General features: G+C 40.4%; 1 protein-coding gene across 1 annotated transcript in view; it reads left to right on the top strand.

Moving 5' to 3' along the window:
- MCF2 (MCF.2 cell line derived transforming sequence) overlaps positions 1-16,754 on the top strand; it is a 70,863-nt gene extending 54,109 nt beyond the window's left edge. The window contains exons 23-29 of the mRNA XM_040633060.1: positions 6,219-6,311; positions 7,377-7,455; positions 8,017-8,083; positions 10,913-11,022; positions 12,467-12,579; positions 14,779-14,891; positions 16,751-16,754. Of these exons, the coding sequence (XP_040488994.1) occupies positions 6,219-6,311; positions 7,377-7,455; positions 8,017-8,083; positions 10,913-11,022; positions 12,467-12,579; positions 14,779-14,891; positions 16,751-16,754 (579 nt within the window). The remainder of the gene's footprint in view (positions 1-6,218; positions 6,312-7,376; positions 7,456-8,016; positions 8,084-10,912; positions 11,023-12,466; positions 12,580-14,778; positions 14,892-16,750) is intronic.
- Positions 16,755-19,891: the final 3,137 nt, after the last annotated feature.

Here is a 19,891-nt window from a genome sequence, read left to right as displayed (position 1 = left end):
TATATATATATATATAAAAGTTTATACACCTTTGCAAGTGAAATGAGTGGGTTTTATACTTTAGTTGTGCACCCCTTTTTTAATAATAATTTTTTATTATGTTAGTCACCGTACAGTACATCCTTAATTTTTGATGTAAAGTTCCATGATTCATTACTTGCATATAACACCCAGTGCTCCATGCAATACGTGCCCTCCTTCATACCCATCACCGGGCTAGCCCATTCCCCACCCTCCTCCCCTCTGTACCCCTCAGTTTGTTTCCCAGAGTCCATAGTCTCTCGTGGTTCATTCCCCCCTCTGTTTATCCCCCCTTCATTCTTCCCTTCCTTCTCCTACCGATCTTCCTGCTATTCCTTATGTTCCATAAATGAGTGAAACCATATGATAATTGTCTTTCTCTGCACCCCCTTTTTTTTAAATGAAATCTTTTTATTCAGGAATCACTGACATACAACAGTGTGTTCATTTCAGGTGTGCAACATAATGATGTGATATTTGCATATATTGCGAAACGATCACCCCAGTAAGTCTAGTTAACATCCATCGCCACACATAGTTACAATTTTTTTTCTTGGGATAAGAGCTTTTTAAGATCTACTCTCTTAGCAACTTTCGAATATGCAATAGAGTATTATTCATAACGTCACCATGCTGTACATTCCATCTCCAGGACTTCTTTATTTTATAACTGGAAATGAGTACCCTTGAACACCCTTCACCTGCTTCCTCTACCTTGAGCCCACAAAAGCTTAAGTAGAGGTCTTGTGTTGAAATCAGCTAACACAGAACTTTTGAAATAAGAGTGAGGGAGAGCAGAGCCTTATCTGCTTCATTTCCTCCCTCATTCCCATCCCAGGCAGTCCCCAAGGCGGCTCCCTAGGGTCCTGCAGAGCGCGGTATGAAGGTATGGGAAGTGAGCCAGGTTCTCCCATGAGCACTCTCTTACCAATGGTACTGGGTAGAGCTGATGGTCTTGGTAGCAGGGAGCCTTTACTGTATGGGAGAGATCAGGAAGAAGGAGCTTCTTCTTTTTCCTCCGTGCAATTTAAAAGTGGGTAACTTTTGTGCTTAGCACATCCCCACCTTTCTTTTTGTATCCCTCCTTCATTCCTTAGCCCTTCCCCCCCTGGGTGTCCAAAGCCACCAACAGCTGAATCCTGCCCACATCTTCTTTCCTATGACTTCTCTCCTCTAACCCAAACAACTATCCTTTTGTCCTAATGCTAGTCTGGTATTAAAATGAGGTCAGCGTTGTTTGAGGGAGTCACAGGCAATCCAGTGATATTCCCCGCTGGCTTTGACATTTGACGAGAGGAATTTCCAATTCATACAAGCCTGTAGTTGGCGAATTTGATATTTTTTTATGCTTAGTTAATATGATCTTTTAAGTTTTAAATTGTAAAATCCAGGGGTGCCTGGCTGGCTCCGTCAGTTAAGCACGACTCTTGATCTCGGGGTTGTGAGTTCAAGCCCCACGCTGGGTGTAGAGATTACTTAAAAATAAAATCTTTAAAAAAATAAAGTGTAAGGGGCGCCTGGGTGGCACAGCGGTTAAGCGTCTGCCTTCGGCTCAGGGCGTGATCCCGGCGTTCTGGGATCGAGCCCCACATCAGGCTTCTCCGCTGGGAGCCTGCTTCTTCCTCTCCCACTCCCCCTGCTTGTGTTCCCTCTCTCGCTAGCTGTCTCTATCTCTGTCAAATAAGTAAATAAAAATCTTGAAAAAAAAAAGTGTAAAAGCCATATGATATTGGTTATAGGAAAATTGGAAAATAGAGAAAACTATTACCTCGATTCCCCAACCACCATTACTTGAGTCATTTGTTATGAACATGTTTTTTCGTTGTTGGCAGCCGTTGGAGAATCGATGACGTTTTCAGCAGCGGTGATAAAGAGGACAAGCAGTGCGTCCTGACGTGTTTGTGTCAGGAGTCTGCCAGAGAAGCAGGCCCTGCTTTTGATTCTCCCCTGAAGCTCAGCGGTCCCATGCTGTTCATAACACAATTCCTGCCCAGACTTACGCCTCGGACTTGTTCCTACTGTCGACTTGCCCTGCTGTCATGTTCCCTTAAAACTTGCTGTTTTCACAACAAATGCCCAGTTGCTCCTTTGCTATTAACAACCTACCCTCAAGTCCCCAAAATCTCCGTTGGTTCCATTTTATGTCTCTAATAAACATTGACCGAGAACCAAGATTTTATAGTTGACCTCAGCCAGGGTTTAGATCTCTTGCTGTCTATGTATCTCTTTCTGGGGAAGAGACTTGATCTCCATAGGCATGTTGGACCCAAATGCATTTGGTTAACTCTGTATTTGTGGAGTGACCTAGTCGATACCTGATGTAGGATCTCCGGTGTGTATTGATTTTTTTTTACCTTTAATTTGTCACAATGATGGGCAACAGAATGTTTCTAAAGTACATTAGAGTAAGGAGGGACTGGTATGAGGGAACCAAGTCATGAGAATTCAAACTATAATGGTTACCGTGGAAACGGTGGGATAGCTGCAAGAAACATTTCAGTGCAAGTTGGACAGATGGGCTTGGTGGCTTACTAGATACAGGAAAGAAATAATATCTGACAGTTGAAAGAACAAAAATCAGTCTGATTTTTCTTTGGTTTCCCAATAATGCGTTGCAATTTTTTAAAAGATTTTATTTATTCGACAGAGAGCAAGCGAGCACGAGCGGCAGGGAGAGGGGGTAGCAAAGGGAGAGGGAGACGCAGACTCCACGCTGAGCAGGAAGCCTGACATGGGACTCGATCCCAGGACCCCGAGATCATGACCCGAGGGACCCAGGTGCCCCACGTCCAGCATTTTTAATAAAAAAAGATTATTCAGTAATGCCTGCAAAGATTTATGCCAGGTGTACTAGGAAAATGGCGATCCTGCTGACAGGGAAAGATGGAAGTTTGGCGATTTCTTAAGCCTCGATCTGCTTACCCTCTTGCTTCCTTTACAGTGAGATTCCAGGATTAAGTCCTGGCCAGCAGTACTAGTCAGCGTGTGACATAACCATTGGGCTTACTGGTTTCAGAGTTTTCTCCTTGGTTAGAGAGGATGGATGCAGAATGCTCTCCGCTGCTGAGCCGCTTCCCTGTCCCTTTTAGCGGACTCTTGTCTTGACGTCATCCTATGAGGCTAGAACCCCACGGCCTGATGGTTGCGTGCTATATCTGAAGCCGGCCACTTCCATGCCAAGGAAAGGCCTTAAGGTCACGGTCAGATGCCGAGATTTGAGTTCTTCACATTCCTCACTTCATTCATTTATTATCATCATCCTTTTTCTAAAGTTAATAAACATACACGCAGTGCTCACTATTTGCTAGAAACTGTTCTAAGTGTTTATAAATAACAATGCTAGCTCATGGAACACACACAGCAACTTTATATGAAGTAGAAACGATTACTAACCCCATTTTGAAGGTGGGAAAGTTCCAGAGAAGTGAGTAATTTGTCCAAGAGCACATAGCTAGTCAGTTCCGCAGCGCAGATTCAAACCCAGGCAGATGGTTCTAGAGTCCATGCTTCATTACTGCACCATGCTGGAAGGCCTGGTGTTTTATGCATTGCTTCTTTTATTCCTTCCTTCATTCCTTATTCTCCACACTTAACTTCCTCTCTACCCTTTAGCAACCATTGCGACTTATTTGATGTATGTGCTTCAGCGTGTGTGTTTTCGTTAAATGCATATTAATGTTCTGTGCACATCCAGTTTAATTTTCATAAACTGTATTCCGTTATAGTCCTCTTTTTCTTTCTACTCTTGTCTCAGAAACTGTTGTTAAGATACAGCCACGTTACTGGTGTATGCCCAGTATCTTGCTTCTAACTGCTTCGTAGCACTTAAGTTTAGCTGTACTTTTTGTTAATGTGATTCAAGATCAATTTTTAAAATTATACTAACCCAAGAAGTAAATAAACTCTATTCCAGAGATATAAATACAAGTCTTAAGATTGATAGTTGTTGGTCATAATTGCAGAGTTCGTGACCCACCAGGTGACTTTTAACAAGGTGTTTGACATCTTTACACTACCTTGAGGGCAAAAAATTAGGTTTAAAAGTTGCAGCCCTCAACCCTTGACACACTGTGATGTCTTCAGATCAAATGCTTTATGAGAAAGCATTTATATTCATAGCTACCGGGAATATCAATGAAAATGTGAAAGATAAGGCAGAGGCCACAATTAGGATGTGACTATAAAATCAGCCTTGTTATCTTGTTTTATTATATTCTAATATGTATTATATTGTATATTATGTAACTATACTCATATAGTTAGACCTTTAACTGCCTCTAGATTCTAAAACTGAGTGAATTTCATGGTATAGTGAACAATTCGTGGTATAGTAACATTTAATAACATTTACAAGCCTTTCAATAAAACCTTTATAGTTTGTTATTTGAGAAAATATATACAGCCCCAAAATACGATTGGATTGTATTCCAGTGCAAGAAGTAAGTGAATTGTTTGGAACTCAGGACAATATTGCCTGATAGACATTATGGTTAGATTTCCAGGGTAACTCAAAAAAGCTCATTTAAAAAAATTTTTTTAAAAGATTTTATTTATTTATTTGGCAGAGAGAGAGACAGCCAGCGAGAGAAGGAATACAAGCAGGGGGAGTGGGAGAGGAAGAAGCAGGCTCCCAGCAGAGCAGGGAGCCCGAGCAGGGAGCCCGATGCGGGGCTCGATCCCAGGACTCTGGAATCACGCCCTGGGCCGAAGGCAGATGCTTAACGACTGAGCCACCCAGGCACCCCCAAAAAGCTCATTTAATCTATAACGATGTGCTATATGTATACAATGAAAAATCACAAAACTATTTTGCAATTCAAATAAGGGAAAGTTTAGAAAGCAAACTCGTATGCTTAAAAAACCTCATTATATGATCTAGACATTTAATGCAAGCTATGTAATCCCTTAATCAACTCTGTGTAGTAGATATTCTTCCCATTTTATAATTGAGAAAACTGTAGTTCAGAAAGGTTAAGCACTTGCACCAGAACACAGAGCTCGTAATGGTCGGTGATGAAGTTCCAATGCAGGCCTCTCAGACTCCAGAGCCCCGAATCCTATGCAGCTTACGCTATCAAGAGAAGAGTACGTGTTGAAATGCAATTGAAATAGAGATTGAACATGAGATTATTATTTATCTTAAATCCTGATGCTTGAGCAAAAGTAGGTTTAGCTAGAGCGATTGAGTAGGAATATGAAGATATTTTTGGAGGTTCTGGAAGTAACTGCTGACTGCATTCAGAGACTCTTATATGTATAGATCGTATTTCATTTCTAAGCACAGTCCCTTTTCTTTCCCTTGATATGTGCTCTCACTAGCAGTACTTTCAATGCTTATCAGCTCTTGTTAGGGCCGTTTGGGGGACTTGTAAACGGAAGAGAGAGTGAGATATTCCTTTAGATAATTCGACTGGAATTGAACAAAAAGAGGAGGCAGAAGAGGACTAAAAGAATGTGTGTATGAGGGAGGGAAATTACTCAAAATGGAATTAACCAAGCTATTAGCAGCACAGGATGAAAGAAAATGGAAGAGTTTGTGCTCTGCACAATCACACGTAGAAGAAAAATCATGATCAGGAAGGGATATTGCCTATAAAAATTTCACTGGCTACAAGAAGATCTCACTTTCCTATGAGAGATCATTTGTTTTCTAGAGAAGCTGAGAGGTTGGTAGAAATAGAGGGGAGCCTTGCGTACCCAGCTGGTTTTCCCTCACCCCATAAATTGGATGTTTATCACTTATAAAACTTCTATAGAGATAAATAATGATCTGTAAGATAAACTTATCTGACAAATGATTTTTAAAATTAACCATTTAACTTAATTTTAGATGAGCTCTTTTATTGATGTTTAATTACTTTTAGTCCTGTGTTTGACACGATAATTTGTTTTAATCGTGTGCAGTTAATTTATAGTAGGATTCAATCTTAGGGGGACTAGTTGGATGTTCAGATTTATGGCATTTGTTTCGATCAATGGAATGGAACATGTAATCTATGCTATAAGTGCATGGTTCAGCGAAAATGTTTAAATAGTCAGGGCTGTGATTGTACTTGTCATTTCATATTCTTGAATATAAAATGTGTATTTTGCCAAGTGAGAAATTCTGGTTCACTTAGAAGATGATGGGGGTAGATTTAATGTAATTTCATATTCCAAGTAAAACGCTCATGATGATTTTGACCAAAATATTATAGATGGATGAAGTCGGCGTCACCGAATACGTAAAAGGAGATAACCGCAAGTTTGAAATCTGGTATGCTGGCAAGGAAGAAGTTTATATTGTCCAGGTTGGTCTTTGAAATATTATTCTAGAAACCATAACCTCCATTAAGACACAAAAGTCTGAATTTGCAAACAAAAACAATGTTGGGTACATTATGAAAGTTCTCATTCCTTTCATCTAGGTCACTTAACGATTATTTAATATTCTTTGTGATGCAGTTACACAGTTTTACAACTACACCAGGATACTTACCGACTCTAACTGATCGCCAAGAACATGGCAGGTGCTTCTCTGTCCCCATCAGGTTTCTAGAGTTACCGACTGAGAATGGTTCCGAGTTCCTCTTGTGCTTGGCATTCTGATCGCGGGACACAGGGATGGGACAGTTCACGTTTGATCGTTGTCTTCAAAAATATGCTTAAGAGTACACTTATCACAATGCAAAAAATAAAAATATGCTTAAAGTCCTGGCCTGATGGGCTGTGAGGTCCAATCTGTTTCAGGGAAGGGGAGAGGAATGAGAAAATTTCAAGAGGATGCTGTCATCTCAATAAGTATTGGTATCATGACTTGTGACAGGCAGATGTGCTGCTATCTGTCAAAAGTGCTCACTGTTTTTTCTTTGTTTTAATTCTGTATTAGGTGATTAGAATCCATAGAAATACATTTTCTTGGCTTGATTTAGATATAAGACTTCTTGCTATCCTTCTACAAACTTGTAAGTTATCAAGATTGCAGCACATTGTCTTTTCAGAAACAGAACTTGTTTTATTTTACCAAAATTAAGCATAAAAGCATTTATAGTTTTAAAAGGACCCCCCCAATAAAATAAATACAAAATATAAAAGAACCCTTCTACAAAGAAAAAAGAAGTTAGATTATATTTCACTTTTTCTCTGAGCATTATTTTTTAAGGGCAGTCTCAAAAGAGTTTTGACTATTATTTCATCTAACTGATGTCTACTTACTTGCTTCTTAGGAGTTTTAAGAAGCAAAATGGTAGAGTTTGAATATGGTGGTTTAAGATGTAGGTCATGCTTGATATATGTAGTGATATTTGTTTTATTATAAAGGTTCTTTTTCAAAGGAAACATGTCCTCTCCTCCCCGCCCCCTTTTAAAATCCTTAGGCTCCGAATGTAGACGTGAAGATGACATGGTTAAAAGAAATAAGAAGTATTTTGCTGAAGCAACAGGAACTTATGACAGGTAACTTCAGAATAAGTACAGTGATAGCTCGTTAACTCAGGTTTTGTGATAATTGATTGGTACAGGGAATGGGGCTGATATTTACTTTAGACTATAACAAAAGGGTTTGTTAAACTAATTTGAAGAAGATCAAGATTTGAGGGGTTGTTTAAACTATTTTGGAGAATGAACTTTACACTAGAAAGTGAACTCCGGTGCTTGCAAAGCACTTGCAAAGTAATACAGCGAACAAACTCTGTTAAATTAATTCTAAGTCCTTCTCGTGAGTCAACTCTTCCGAAGGCCTCAAGGAATCAGTGCTTGGTAGTGCTGGCATGGTGATGGTTATAGTCATAAGCTTGAATTTCCTGAGAAAATATTACACGGTCTAGTCCTTTTCCATATTTGAAATCCAGACCGGGCTTTCCTCTGGTTATTTCAAGTCCGCGAAGGTTAACTCTAACGGGAACGGAGTGTATGTGTGTGTGCGTGCGTGCACTTGCTCATGTGAAGGATGTTGGTTTCCAAGGAAGAAGCATGGCTTCTCAGTGATGCTTCCATAAGCTTTGTTTTATTTCACAGTTAAAAAACGAAAGCAACATAATCCGTTAACAGAACAGGATCAGCTTTCTTCTCAGCGGAATGATGAGTAAGTGATTATTCTTTAAGAAATATCACGCTTGCGATCTTCTGCTTCCCGTATGTACAGGAGACAGCGTCCTTATCAAGTAGTTCAGACACAGATTACCCTCCCTTTTAGCAATAACTCATCAGATTCCTTAAATGCATCATCTTCTCAGCTCTATCCTTACACCTGGAGCCTGATAGTCCTTAATCATTATTCCATTGTTCCCCTTGATGTTAAAAATAATATGAGAGTTTGGGCTAATTTTTTTTCAAGATTTTATTTATTTATTTGACAGAGATAGAGACAGCCAGCGAGAGAGGGAACACAAGCAGGGGGAGTGGGAGAGGAAGAAGCAGGCTCATAGCAGAAGAGGCTGATGTGGGGCTCGATCCCCAAACGCCGGGATCATGCCCTGAGCCAAAGGCAGACGCTTAACGACTGAGCCACCCAGACACCCCTGGGCTAATTTTTAAACATGATCACAAATGCTTTGTTCTTGGTATATCATAGGGGGGAGGGGTGTGTAGGTGAAAAGTGGCTGCACTCATGGTTTTCTCTTCAAAATATTTTTGGTCACCTTCCATCTGATTGGAGAAAGAGAGTGGTTAGAATGATGAAGTACTGGCAGTCACTGCTGGCCCCGCAGCGCCACTGTCCCTAGATGGAGACCGCTGGCTGGCAACTTGGCCTCTCTTTCTATGTGGTCAGAGAGGAGGGAGGGATCCTGGGAGGGCACTGTGCCTGCATGCAACCATGAAGTCTTTGAGGAAGGTAGCAGTCCTAAAGGATAGCACTGCTGCTGGTTTAGAGATGTCTTCATATTCTGCCTCTAGGAATCCTAAAAGGCGGAGTTGCCCATAGAACAAGTGCATGTATGTGGAAAGAATCCCCATACTGATTCCACAGCCTTTGTACAGAAATTCACCATGTAGCATCTGCGTGATACAGGGATCACTGAATGGTTTCTTAAAAATAATTTTTTAATTTTTTTTTCTGAGAGGGAGAGAGGCAGGAAGGAGGGGGTGGGAGAGAGGGAGAGGGAGTGAGGGAGAGAGAGCCTTAAGCAGACTCCACACTGAATGCAGAGCCTGACACGGGGCTCAATCTCATGACCCTGAGATCAGGACCTGAGCCAAAATCAAGAATCAGATACTTAACCATCTGAGCCACCGAGGTGCCCCCCCAAATTCTCTTTCTTTAAAAAAAATTTAAAATAACAGGGTACCTGGGTGGCTCAGTCAGTGAAGCGTCTGCCTTTGGCTCAGGTCATGATCCTGGGGTCCTGGGATTGAGCCCCGCATCAGGTTCCCTGCTCAGCAAGGAGTCTGCTTCTCCCTCTCCCTCTGCTCCTACCCCCAGCTTGTGTTTTCTCTCTCTCTCTCACTTAAATAAATAAAATCTTCTAAAAAATTTAAAATAAAATAAAAATGCTCTTTTTCTCCTTGCCACATGTTATCTTTCAGAGGTAGCTTAAAATCAGGATCAAAGTGTGCTGGTTCATCTGAGGCTCTAGAAAGATCATTTAAAAGTCACAGTGGAAGTCTTTATCTTCCAGAGTCACAATACTCAATTTTTTGTCATAAATTATGGAAGGAAAGTCTTTAGATTTCATATAGTAATGGACTTTACAGTAGGTGCTGCAGCCCAATAGTATTAATCAGATTAAGTTTCAGCATCATTTATATACACCTTACCTAATTCACTAAGGTTAAAAGATCATACAGCAAGCAACAGGGATTTTTTTTTATATATAGCTTTCTGACTTTCCCTTCAAGAATCTCCTCTGTTCTTCAGCCCATATGGCTCAGATGACCAATCAGACTATTTTTTTTAAAGATTTTATTTATTTATTCGACAGAGATAGAGACAGCCAGTGAGAGAGGGAACACAAGCAGGGGGAGTGGGAGAGGAAGAAGCAGGCTCCCAGCGGAGCAGCGAGCCCGGTGTGGGGCTCGATCCCAGGATGCCGGAGTCACGCCCTGAGCCGAAGGCCCACGCTTAATGACTGAGCCACCTAGGCACCCCAACCAATCAGACTATTATCTTCTGTTCAGGAATGGACATGTAGACCAACCTAGGCCATGATGGGCATCTCCACAACTTTTATCAGAGCTATCAGGGAGGAGGTTTTGTCCTTTGAAATGAAAAATTCTATTTAAGCCTCTGAGCTTTTTCTCTTTCCACATGTGACTGGGGAAAACAGGGCAGCAGGGATGGGAACCTACACAGAGGGAGAACAATGATGAAATAGATTTCCGATGACATTATTTAAGCATCTGGATCTCTATGTGTTCAGCCTTAATCCTTAGATTTTCAGTTACACGAACCAATAAATTCCTCTTTTTATGGGATTTTTTTGTTTACATTTTTCCAACTGTATTGGAGTTGACACTTAAAATTTGTATATATTTAAAGAGTAAAACTTGATTTGATATGCATATGCATTGTGAATTATTAATCCCAACCATCCTTGTGTGTGTGTGTGTGTGTGTGTGTGTGTGTGTGTCTGGTGAGACCACTTAAGATCTAGCTCTTAGCAAGTTTCAAGTATATAATACAACACACAATAGGAATTTTAAACAGTATACCTGCTGTGGGTCCAGAAGGCAGTCATTTTTTCCTTGCATGTTAGAGAGAGACCTTGCTGGCTTGGATCCTAGAATTTAAGCTTTTGTTATATTGTGAACTATCATTCTAGAGACATAAATTAAGGGGGAAATCAGCTCAGGCTTGAATGATTCTCAGAGGACGTTCTTAACACACGGTATCAGTGGGAAAAAATATCATCTTTAGTGTCTTGTTATTCTTAAACCGGATAAAAGACTTATTTTTACAACTTTACTATCTCAGAAGGCAGCACGGATCTTTCCTGGGTGCCGAGGAAGCGGAACCGGAACGCAGTGGCGCTATGGCCGACGTCCGGGAGGCAGTCGCGTCGGTTCCGGCTGAAGCTAACACAGGTATGCGTCGCCGCCCTAGCGAGGCGAGGCTCGTGGCTCTGCACGTTGTTTTCTGCCATTGTGAGGTCGGAAAACCTACCTCTCTCTTACCTTTGTATAAAGAAACCAGAGTTCAGCCATTTTTATAAGGCCCTTTCGTTTTCCACACGCCAGATACCCTGGTGGGCACTGCAGGTGGGTGCTTGTCCAGTAGCGTGGGCATCACAGGGGAACTTGTAAGGAAGGCAGATTCTCTGGGTCTGCCCCAGACCTTCTGAGAAAGAAGCTCTGGGAGTGAGACCCAGCCATTTGTGAGTTCACAACGTTTTCCATGTGATTCTTTCTGATGCATGCTCAAGTGTGGGAACCCCTGCTGCATAGTACAAAGATGAGTAAGACACATGCACCATAGCTGTCCCAAATAGAGAGGAGTCACTTACAGCTGGAGCATTTGTTTTTCTTTTGCACCTTATATCATTCAAGCTGATTTCAAACAAGGTGTTTAATTCAACAAATAGAACACAGCCCAGGTGCCAGGAACTGTGCAGAGCTTTCGCATACAGTCTAATTAAGAGACGCTCAGCTGCCATCCCTACGAAGCCAGGAGGGTAGAAAGAGAATTCGACAAGCAATTTAAAATTAAATGTGATAAGTGTTACAACAGGGAAGTGCAAGGTGCCGTAGAGGCACCCGGCAGGATCACCTGCACAACCCAGGTTCTCTACTAGTTGAAGAGAAACAAGTGATGACAATCTTGTTCAACTGAAAGGCACTTCCCTCAGGTCATCTGTGCGGTGGCCCCCTGAGCAGTCAGCAGAGAGCCTGGGACCAGTGCCTTCATTCGACAGATGAGGAAACCAAGTCAGAAAAACTTGACATGACTTTTCCAAGACAACAGGAATAGTTTAGTGTGGCCAAGATGAGATTCTGTTCATTCTCTGCCTATGTTAGATTGCTTAATCTGTACCAATTCAATATATTTTATGAATTAAGCTCCTCTTACACATAAGGCTCTTAGAGAACATACACAATGCATAACACGTGGTCTCGGCCTAATAAGAGAGATAAAACAAGTCAAAAATATTACTTGGTAGGATGTTCTAAGTGCTATTTGAGTAGGACCAATAAAAATACCCTAGAAAAAATTTTGGGAAGGGATTATTTTATGTAAGAAAGGGTAAATATTCTCTGGAATATTGTTTAACGTACTATTTTTAATAACTGCCCCACCAACTCCAACTTGAAACCATCCTAAAAAGTAAAAGGAGCATATGACATTCCAGGCCCTTTCTGAAATATCAGAAATTCTAAAATAGTACAGGCTAATCGGAGATTTTATTATATAAAGATACTCTTCTTGGACCATTGAAGGTGACAGCCTTGATTATTACAGTTAATTTTACTTCTCTCCCTGTGTTGGACCAGCACCATTAAATAACCACCCCCTTTCATGTTTTTCTTATAGTTTGGACCCAGATGTCCTCACCTGCGGAAATCTCTGAAGACCCCGCGGAATGGTCAAGCAACTATTTCTACACTTCTTACGATGACAATGAAGAAGAAGAAAGACCCTTAATGGTTGGTGATGGCATATTCAAATAAGTAAATAAAAACTCTCGGGGCAGTATTACTGACGCAGTAGGCAGGCACGTGGGGGCAGTCCTCTGTCCATGTCCTCGAGGTCATTAGGTAGATTTCACTGGCAAAAGATCCGAAACCTGTCCTATCACGGACATTCAGTAGTAAGCGCTTCTGTCTGCAAGAACTGGTCTGAGCTATACGTGGCGCTCCCACTGAAGCTGATGAGACAAATGGTCCACCATTCCAGTCTCTGTACATCGACCAGTTTTATCTTTACTTGAACTTCACTGTGTTTTCAATGTAAGCATGGGAGATAAAATCAGAGAAGAAAGGAGAGTCAGATATACTTTAAAAATCAGCTTAGATTCCAGATTGGCAGATCTAGGGAATAAACTTTACACAGATGAAACTACTTGATAACATCTGGGGAATATATTTTCCTGGGCTGCCGGAACACGTGTTAAGGATACCAAATCGGCGTAACGGAGCAAGGGAGCGCCGCGTAAAACTAGACGAGTTTGCGTTAGGGTAAAAGTAACTGGTAGAAGACGTAGTGTGCAGTAGATTACTGGGGGGTGGGTTAGGACCGTTGAGGGTTTACCTACAATTTCCTGAAGTCAGCAGCCCGGAGGGTGGGAGTGCCGCTTGGGAGTGGACTGCTTCGTGGTGCCCTTCAGAGGAACACATTCAGTTTGGCAGTTCTAACGTCGGGGGAAGGGAGGAGTGGCGCGGAGAGCCGCAAAGCTGCGTAGCGTCAACTCTGGGATGCTTTCTTTAAAAAAGTAACAGAATATTCTTTCTCTTAATAATGCAGTGACTGTAACACATGTGTACGGTAGTTTCCCTCATGAATTCTATGTGAGGATGGGCGAGGCCGTTGTTCCGATGTGAGCAGAAAACCAGAGGAAGCCAGTTTGGGTCTTGAGTCAGCAAATACGTATGCAGTATTGTAGATTCCCTTAATCCTCGCAGACGGGAATGTAGAAAACCCCATAAGCTCTCCCTTCTCGCCACCATTCCCCGACTTGTGCTACTAAAGAACACATACAAAAGAGCAATACGGTGCGTTCTAGATCCTATCACCCCTACCAGCCTCCCCCCCAGAATATCCCCAAAACCAAGAAGCAAAACAGGTTGGAAGGAGCTGCTCTCTTAGCCTCACTTTGTCAAGTCAAAAACTAAGAAAGAATGGGTGCTGCCTTCCTTGGAGAGGTGTGTGTCGGAGACGGCTCCTAATTCCACGAAGCTACTCTATGTAATGGCCCATTTACTAAAAATACTGCTCAGAAGACGTTTAAGCCCGAGTGATGTAGATATTGTTTTCAGGTTAACTCCTTTGCATGTGCACAGATTCGACGCCACATAATTCTTTCATTTAAAAGATTGTTAGCTATGGTACTCTTTTTTAAATTCATGTAATCAATGTGTAAGATACTGTGCTAGAAAAATCCTCATCTCAGAATACTTTTGGACTTGGTGTGCCTGGCCGGCTCAGTTGGGGGAGCATGTGACTCTTGATCTCAGGGTTGTGAGTTCGAGCCCCACGTTGGGTGTAGAGATGACTTAAAAATAAAATCTTTTAAAAAAAGAATATTTTTGGACTTGAAAATTTTGTTTTTTCTCTCTCTACTTTGTAACGAAGTGCAATTGGTGTGCCTTGGATAATTTAACTTATTAATGAATCAAGTTCAAATTATAGCTGCCAAAAGATTAAGGCCAAGTAAAGCACAACAGTATGGACCCAGAACTTTCGTGCTTATTATTTTCACCTGTGCAAAATGATACAAATCCCAGAAATCCTTTTGAGGGCATTAGTGGGTCCTTGTTCAGGACCGCTGCCTTTCCTATGTGCCTAGATAAATTTTCCATGAACGTAGTTTACAAATAACAGTATTTAAAAATTGTTTTCATGCCGGGCTTTTTTCTGAGTTTTTGCTTATAATTCATATAATAAGTTAAATTAGTCATGGTTTGTTATTTTTTGTGTAATTCTCTTTTTTTTGCGAATAAAAATGAATTCTTCAGGTTCAAGAAACACACGTCCCGCTCTGTGTTTGCTCGTTCCCGCCCAAGCCGCTGTAGCCACACTGTTAACCACTGAAGTAAAGAGTGCGTTCTGTACATCACAGAACATATAGTTATGCACGCTGTTGTACAGTCACATTGGTAATGTAATTTTTCAAAACAACCTTCCAGTCTCCAGGCAAATACAAAGCCCTAGCAGATTGTAGGAAGAGGGGCCCAGAAGACCTCCTGATTAGAAATGGAGATGTCATTCAGTTTCTCCATGAAGATGCTGAAGGTCAATGGTAGGTGTGTTCTCAGTGCTTATGCTGACCTCCGCCGGGGGCACACAGATATCTAATCAGATGTTCTGCTTTACGTGTATCTTTGTTATACGGTGTCAAGAAGCAGAAATATCACATTTCTTATCAGTGTTTCATTTTCATTGCTTCAGCTATGCCTATATAGCTCACTGAAAGGAATGTTAACCTTTGGTGAGTGAAAAATGCTTTGAAAGAATGAAATGCTATGAGTCTGCATGCTCTTTTGTGGGTTACCTTTGGCTCAGACATTTCAGCTGATAGATCTGGCTTGGTAATGGCTACAGTTCATACTACATTCGGTCACTTAAGTCATTCATGAATTCATCACATTTTTAGTGAATGCCCACTATGTGCCAGGAACCATGCTTTGCTACTCGATAACATAGCCACCCTTCTCTTTATCAATTCAAATATTGACTTTTTAGTCTCACCATTCTATTCTGATGCATTCGACTGCATACAGCACCAGTTGCAAAGATGGTTCTGCCAAGTATACTGTGTAAATATAGAGAACCCAGAGCAGGAAGGAAATACTATTTGGAAGGGCACTGGATGAAGCTTCCATAAATCTTTTGGAACTTTTATGTGAAATAGTTCTGTCTCCGTTGTGTCAATAACTTGAACTGAAATGCTACATTGACTGTGTACTTTGACCCTAAGGCGGAAGAGTACACACGTGGGTGAGAAGTAATGACTGATCATTAAAGTAATAACCATTTTTGCTAGTAACCTAAGTCCTTTGTAGGCTACTCAAAGGACTCAAGCACAAGGTCATGAAGGTCGTTGAATACATGCAATAACTTTGTGAAAATTTGAACTGCAATGCGATGTATTTGTTTTTTATTACCTTACATTACCATTGTTGGCTCCTAATTCATTTATTATTTAGGTTGGTGAAAAATCTAAACAGAAGAAAAGAAGGTCTGATTCCAGGGAGCACTGCGCAGATTTTAATTGGTGACTATAGGTTTCGGAATGCCAAAGTGACAGGTATGATATGAACAGACTGTATTCTATCTGTTTAAAGGCTAAAACTTTTAACGCTCTACCAAGGACGCAGTTGAACTTCTCTGCACTTAGAAACAGAGCTGCAAGCCTGTTACGTTTGCTGGGATTGAATTTGTTCCTGTAACGGTTTTAAATTAATGAAGAAAGATTTTTAAAACATGTTAAACTTTTCCCTACACGGTTGATAGGTATGGAAGAGAGTTTCAGATACTGTGGTGTCTTGTAAGAGATCCTTCGGAGCTAAATACTGATGATGTGCTTTTAAGGTACCAGCCTTAATGTCTAAGAATGCTTTGCCAGTGTGTTTCCACCCACTTCTAAGAGCACGTTATTTCCTTATGGTAGTTTTCAGCTACGCACACGCACATGTGTGCGCGCACACACCCATGTCTATGTCCAAGGCTTAATGTACGAAGGTAGTATGAAGCAATGAGTGCTAACCTGATATTCCTTTCTATGAACTCAAACCTTAATACAGAAAATTTCTGGATTTTAAAATAAACCAGTATTCTTGTACGTTTCCCCCCTAAGTAATACTGAACTATCTATAAAGAGGTATCAAAAAAAAAAAAACCAGACTTTTTTGTGAACAAGATTATTATCACGTGCACATACTTCCTTTGAATTCCTAGTTTTGGACTTGTATTAGAAGTCTGGGTAATGGTACACTGGGTTGAAATGAATCTGATATACCGGGAGTGACTTTTTTGGTTCTGAATTTCATTTATGACATGAAACAAAATCTACAGGTGAGAGGGCTCAATATAAATATCCAGACATATGGGAGCCCCACAAATAGGGTCACTTCTTATTCGTTTTTTTTTTCTTTTTAGGTGATCTAAATCTGGATCACCTTTCAGAGTTTTTCTGTACCAGTTGTTGAATTATTATTATTTTTTAAGTAGGTTCCACGCGCAGTGTGGAGCCCAATGTGGGGCTTGAACTCATGACCCTGAGATCAAGACCTGAGCTGAAACCGGGGATATACTGTATGGTGACTAACATAATATAATAAAAAAACATTAAAAAAAAAAAGACCTGAGCTGAGACAAAAGTTGGACACTTTATCGACTGAGCCACCCAGGCACCCCAGTTGTTGAATTATTTGGATGATTATTGAATTGCTGAATTATTTAAATAATTAGTAATCAGAAGAATCTGACATATCTGAACTAGTTGACATTTACTTAAAACCTACACCCAACACTGCAGAATACAGCATTACTTTCAAGTATGCATGGAACATTCACCAAGATAGATCATAAGCGGGGTCATTAAAATAAGTCTCAATACATTTCAGAAGAGTGCAATCATATAAAGTCTTAAAAAGCATTATAGTAGAAATTGATATCTGGGGGCGCCTGGCTGCCTCAGTCAGTAGAGCATGTGACTTCTTGATCTCAGGGTCGTGAGTTCAAGCCCCATGTTGGGCGCAGAGCCTACTTAAAAAGAAAAAAAAAGAAATCGATATCTGTAGCTCTCTGGATATTAAATGACATACCTCCAAAGAACGCATGGGACAAAAAAGAAAGCATGAGAGAAATTCAGATTACTTCAAATTTGTGGTTTAAATACTTGTATCACACACTTAAAAATCAGTGTGATTCACCATATTAACATAACAGAGGGGGAAATTATGTCATCATTTCAATAGGTGCACAAAAACGCTTGACAAAACTACATGCTCCTCCATGATACAAACTCTCAACAGATGAGGAATGAAGGGAATTTCCTCAGTCTGATGATGTACGCTCATGAAAAACCACAACGAACATCACACTTAATGGTGAAATATTGGAAGCTGTTGCCCTGAGATTGGGAATAAGCCAGGGATACTCACTCTCCCCATTGCCATTATAGCCAGTGCCGTACCTCAAGATAAAGAGAGAAAACAAGAGGAAAAGAAGAGGCAGCACTGTCATGCTGAGCAGATCACATATATGTACAAAACGATACGGAATCTCTACACAAAGAGACCCTACTAGAAGTAATAAGTGAATTCTATAAGGCCATAGTCTACACAATCATTATACAAAATAAATTGTAATTCTATATTCTGGCCACAAAGAACTGAAAAAAACCTGAAATTTCAAAAAATAATACCATGTACATTAGTAATATAAACTGTAAAATAAACAGGAATAAATCTACCAGTAGATGTCTAAGGCTTCTGTACTGACAACCACAAATCACTTCTCAGATACATTCAACAGGACCTAATAAAGGGAGAGAGAAACCATGGTTAAGTATTGGAAATCTCAGTGTTATTAAGAAACCCGTTGTCTCCAGATTGACCTCTAGAGTCCATGCAGTCAAAATCTGAGCAGCCCCTTCTGGGAAAAAAAAATACAGATTTATTCTAAAATATATTATGGAGAGGCAAAAAATCCAGAACAGAAGAATCCCCCAAATCTGGAGTACTTATATACCTGATTTCAAGACTTACTCTAAGTCTACAGCAATGAACGCAGTGTGGTATGAGAGTAAGTATAGAAAAGTAGAGATTTCTAAAATAGATCCACATACACATAATCGATGAATGTTCAAGCAAGGTACCAAGTCAACTGGATAGGGAAAGGAAGGTTGTTTTTACAAGTGGTGCTCCAGCAATTGAGTGTCCATATGGTAAAAGAAATGAACCTTCATCCCTACATCTCACTCCATCTGCAAAAACTAATTTGAGTTGGATCATAGACCTCAACATAAAACCTAGAGTCAAAGTTTCTAAAAGCACAGGACAATATCTTCATGACTTTGAGCGGTTAACAATTCTTTCTTGTATTACACAAGGCAGAAAAAGCACTAACTCTAAAAAGAGAGTATCAGGCAAATAGAAATATTGCAGATGCTGAATTGAGCACTTTGCCACTTTAAAAATTTATATCTGTTAGGGGGCGCCTGGGTGGCTCAGTTGGTTAAACATCACGCTCGATTTCAGCTCAGGTCATGATCTCAGGGTTGTGAGATGGAGCCCTGTGTTGAGCTCCATACTGGGCGTGGAACCTGCTTCAGATTCTCTCTCTCTCTCTCCCTCTCCCCTCCTTCCTGCTCCTCTAAAAAAAATCATATCTGTTAGAATAAGATAAAATCTAAGCCAGTAACACTATGAGGGCTTTCAGAAGCCAAATAGTTGTAATGAATCACATTTTCCCCAAAATTTCACTGATTCCATTTTCTACATTGAAAAGATAAGTTTGAAAGTAAACATGGCCAGCTTTCTGCTAACTGCTTTATGCTTAGTTAAACCATTAATGAGAGAGAAGAAATAGTGTCACTTAAATATGTGTTCAAGAAGCAGTTTAAATTAACGTATATAAATTGTTTTTTATGAAGCAATTAAAAAACCAATAAAGCCATGTGGGTACTCAAAAATAATGGCCTTTCTTGTGCTCAGGTCTCCAAGATTCAAAACTGAAAACACCGAGTGTATTCATCTAACTTCCATATAATATAGGAAGACTTGGTGGGTTTTCCCTAACTTGTATCATCATTTTAAATGTAGAGCCGGATGTCCTCCTACTTAATTCAGGACAAAGTTAATTAATGACATTTTAGCTAGCTATAATGTGGGACATGTAAAATTACATATTTGATTAGTTTTAATTTGAAGCGATTCCATTACTGTAACCGATTGCGGTAGATTGAATATCACTACCCTTTGAAAATCGCGTGGCAAAACGACAACTTGAATCTGCTTTGGGCCTCTGCTTATGTTTCAGGCGGTAAAGAGCTTATATGTAACTTCTATCCACTTTAGTTGGCAAAAAACCACATTCTTCTTCTGTAGTCATTTTTTCTCATCAGTACTGTTTTTCAAGATCCTTTTCTTTTTTTCAGTGCCATTGGGAGGGTGGAATTGTAATGAATTGATAGATCATCAGCATTGAAAGCGTTTATTACTCTCAGCGTGGCAATGCTACTAGATCAAAGGACTAGGTCCCCTTGGTCTCCGTTCTCTAGAAAGTTCGGACTTA

The sequence above is a fragment of the Ursus maritimus genome (genome assembly GCF_017311325.1).
Source record: "Ursus maritimus isolate PB19 chromosome X unlocalized genomic scaffold, ASM1731132v1 scaffold_X1, whole genome shotgun sequence".
NCBI classification, from domain to species: Eukaryota; Metazoa; Chordata; class Mammalia; order Carnivora; family Ursidae; genus Ursus; species Ursus maritimus.
This window is presented reverse-complemented; position numbering and strand designations above follow the sequence as displayed.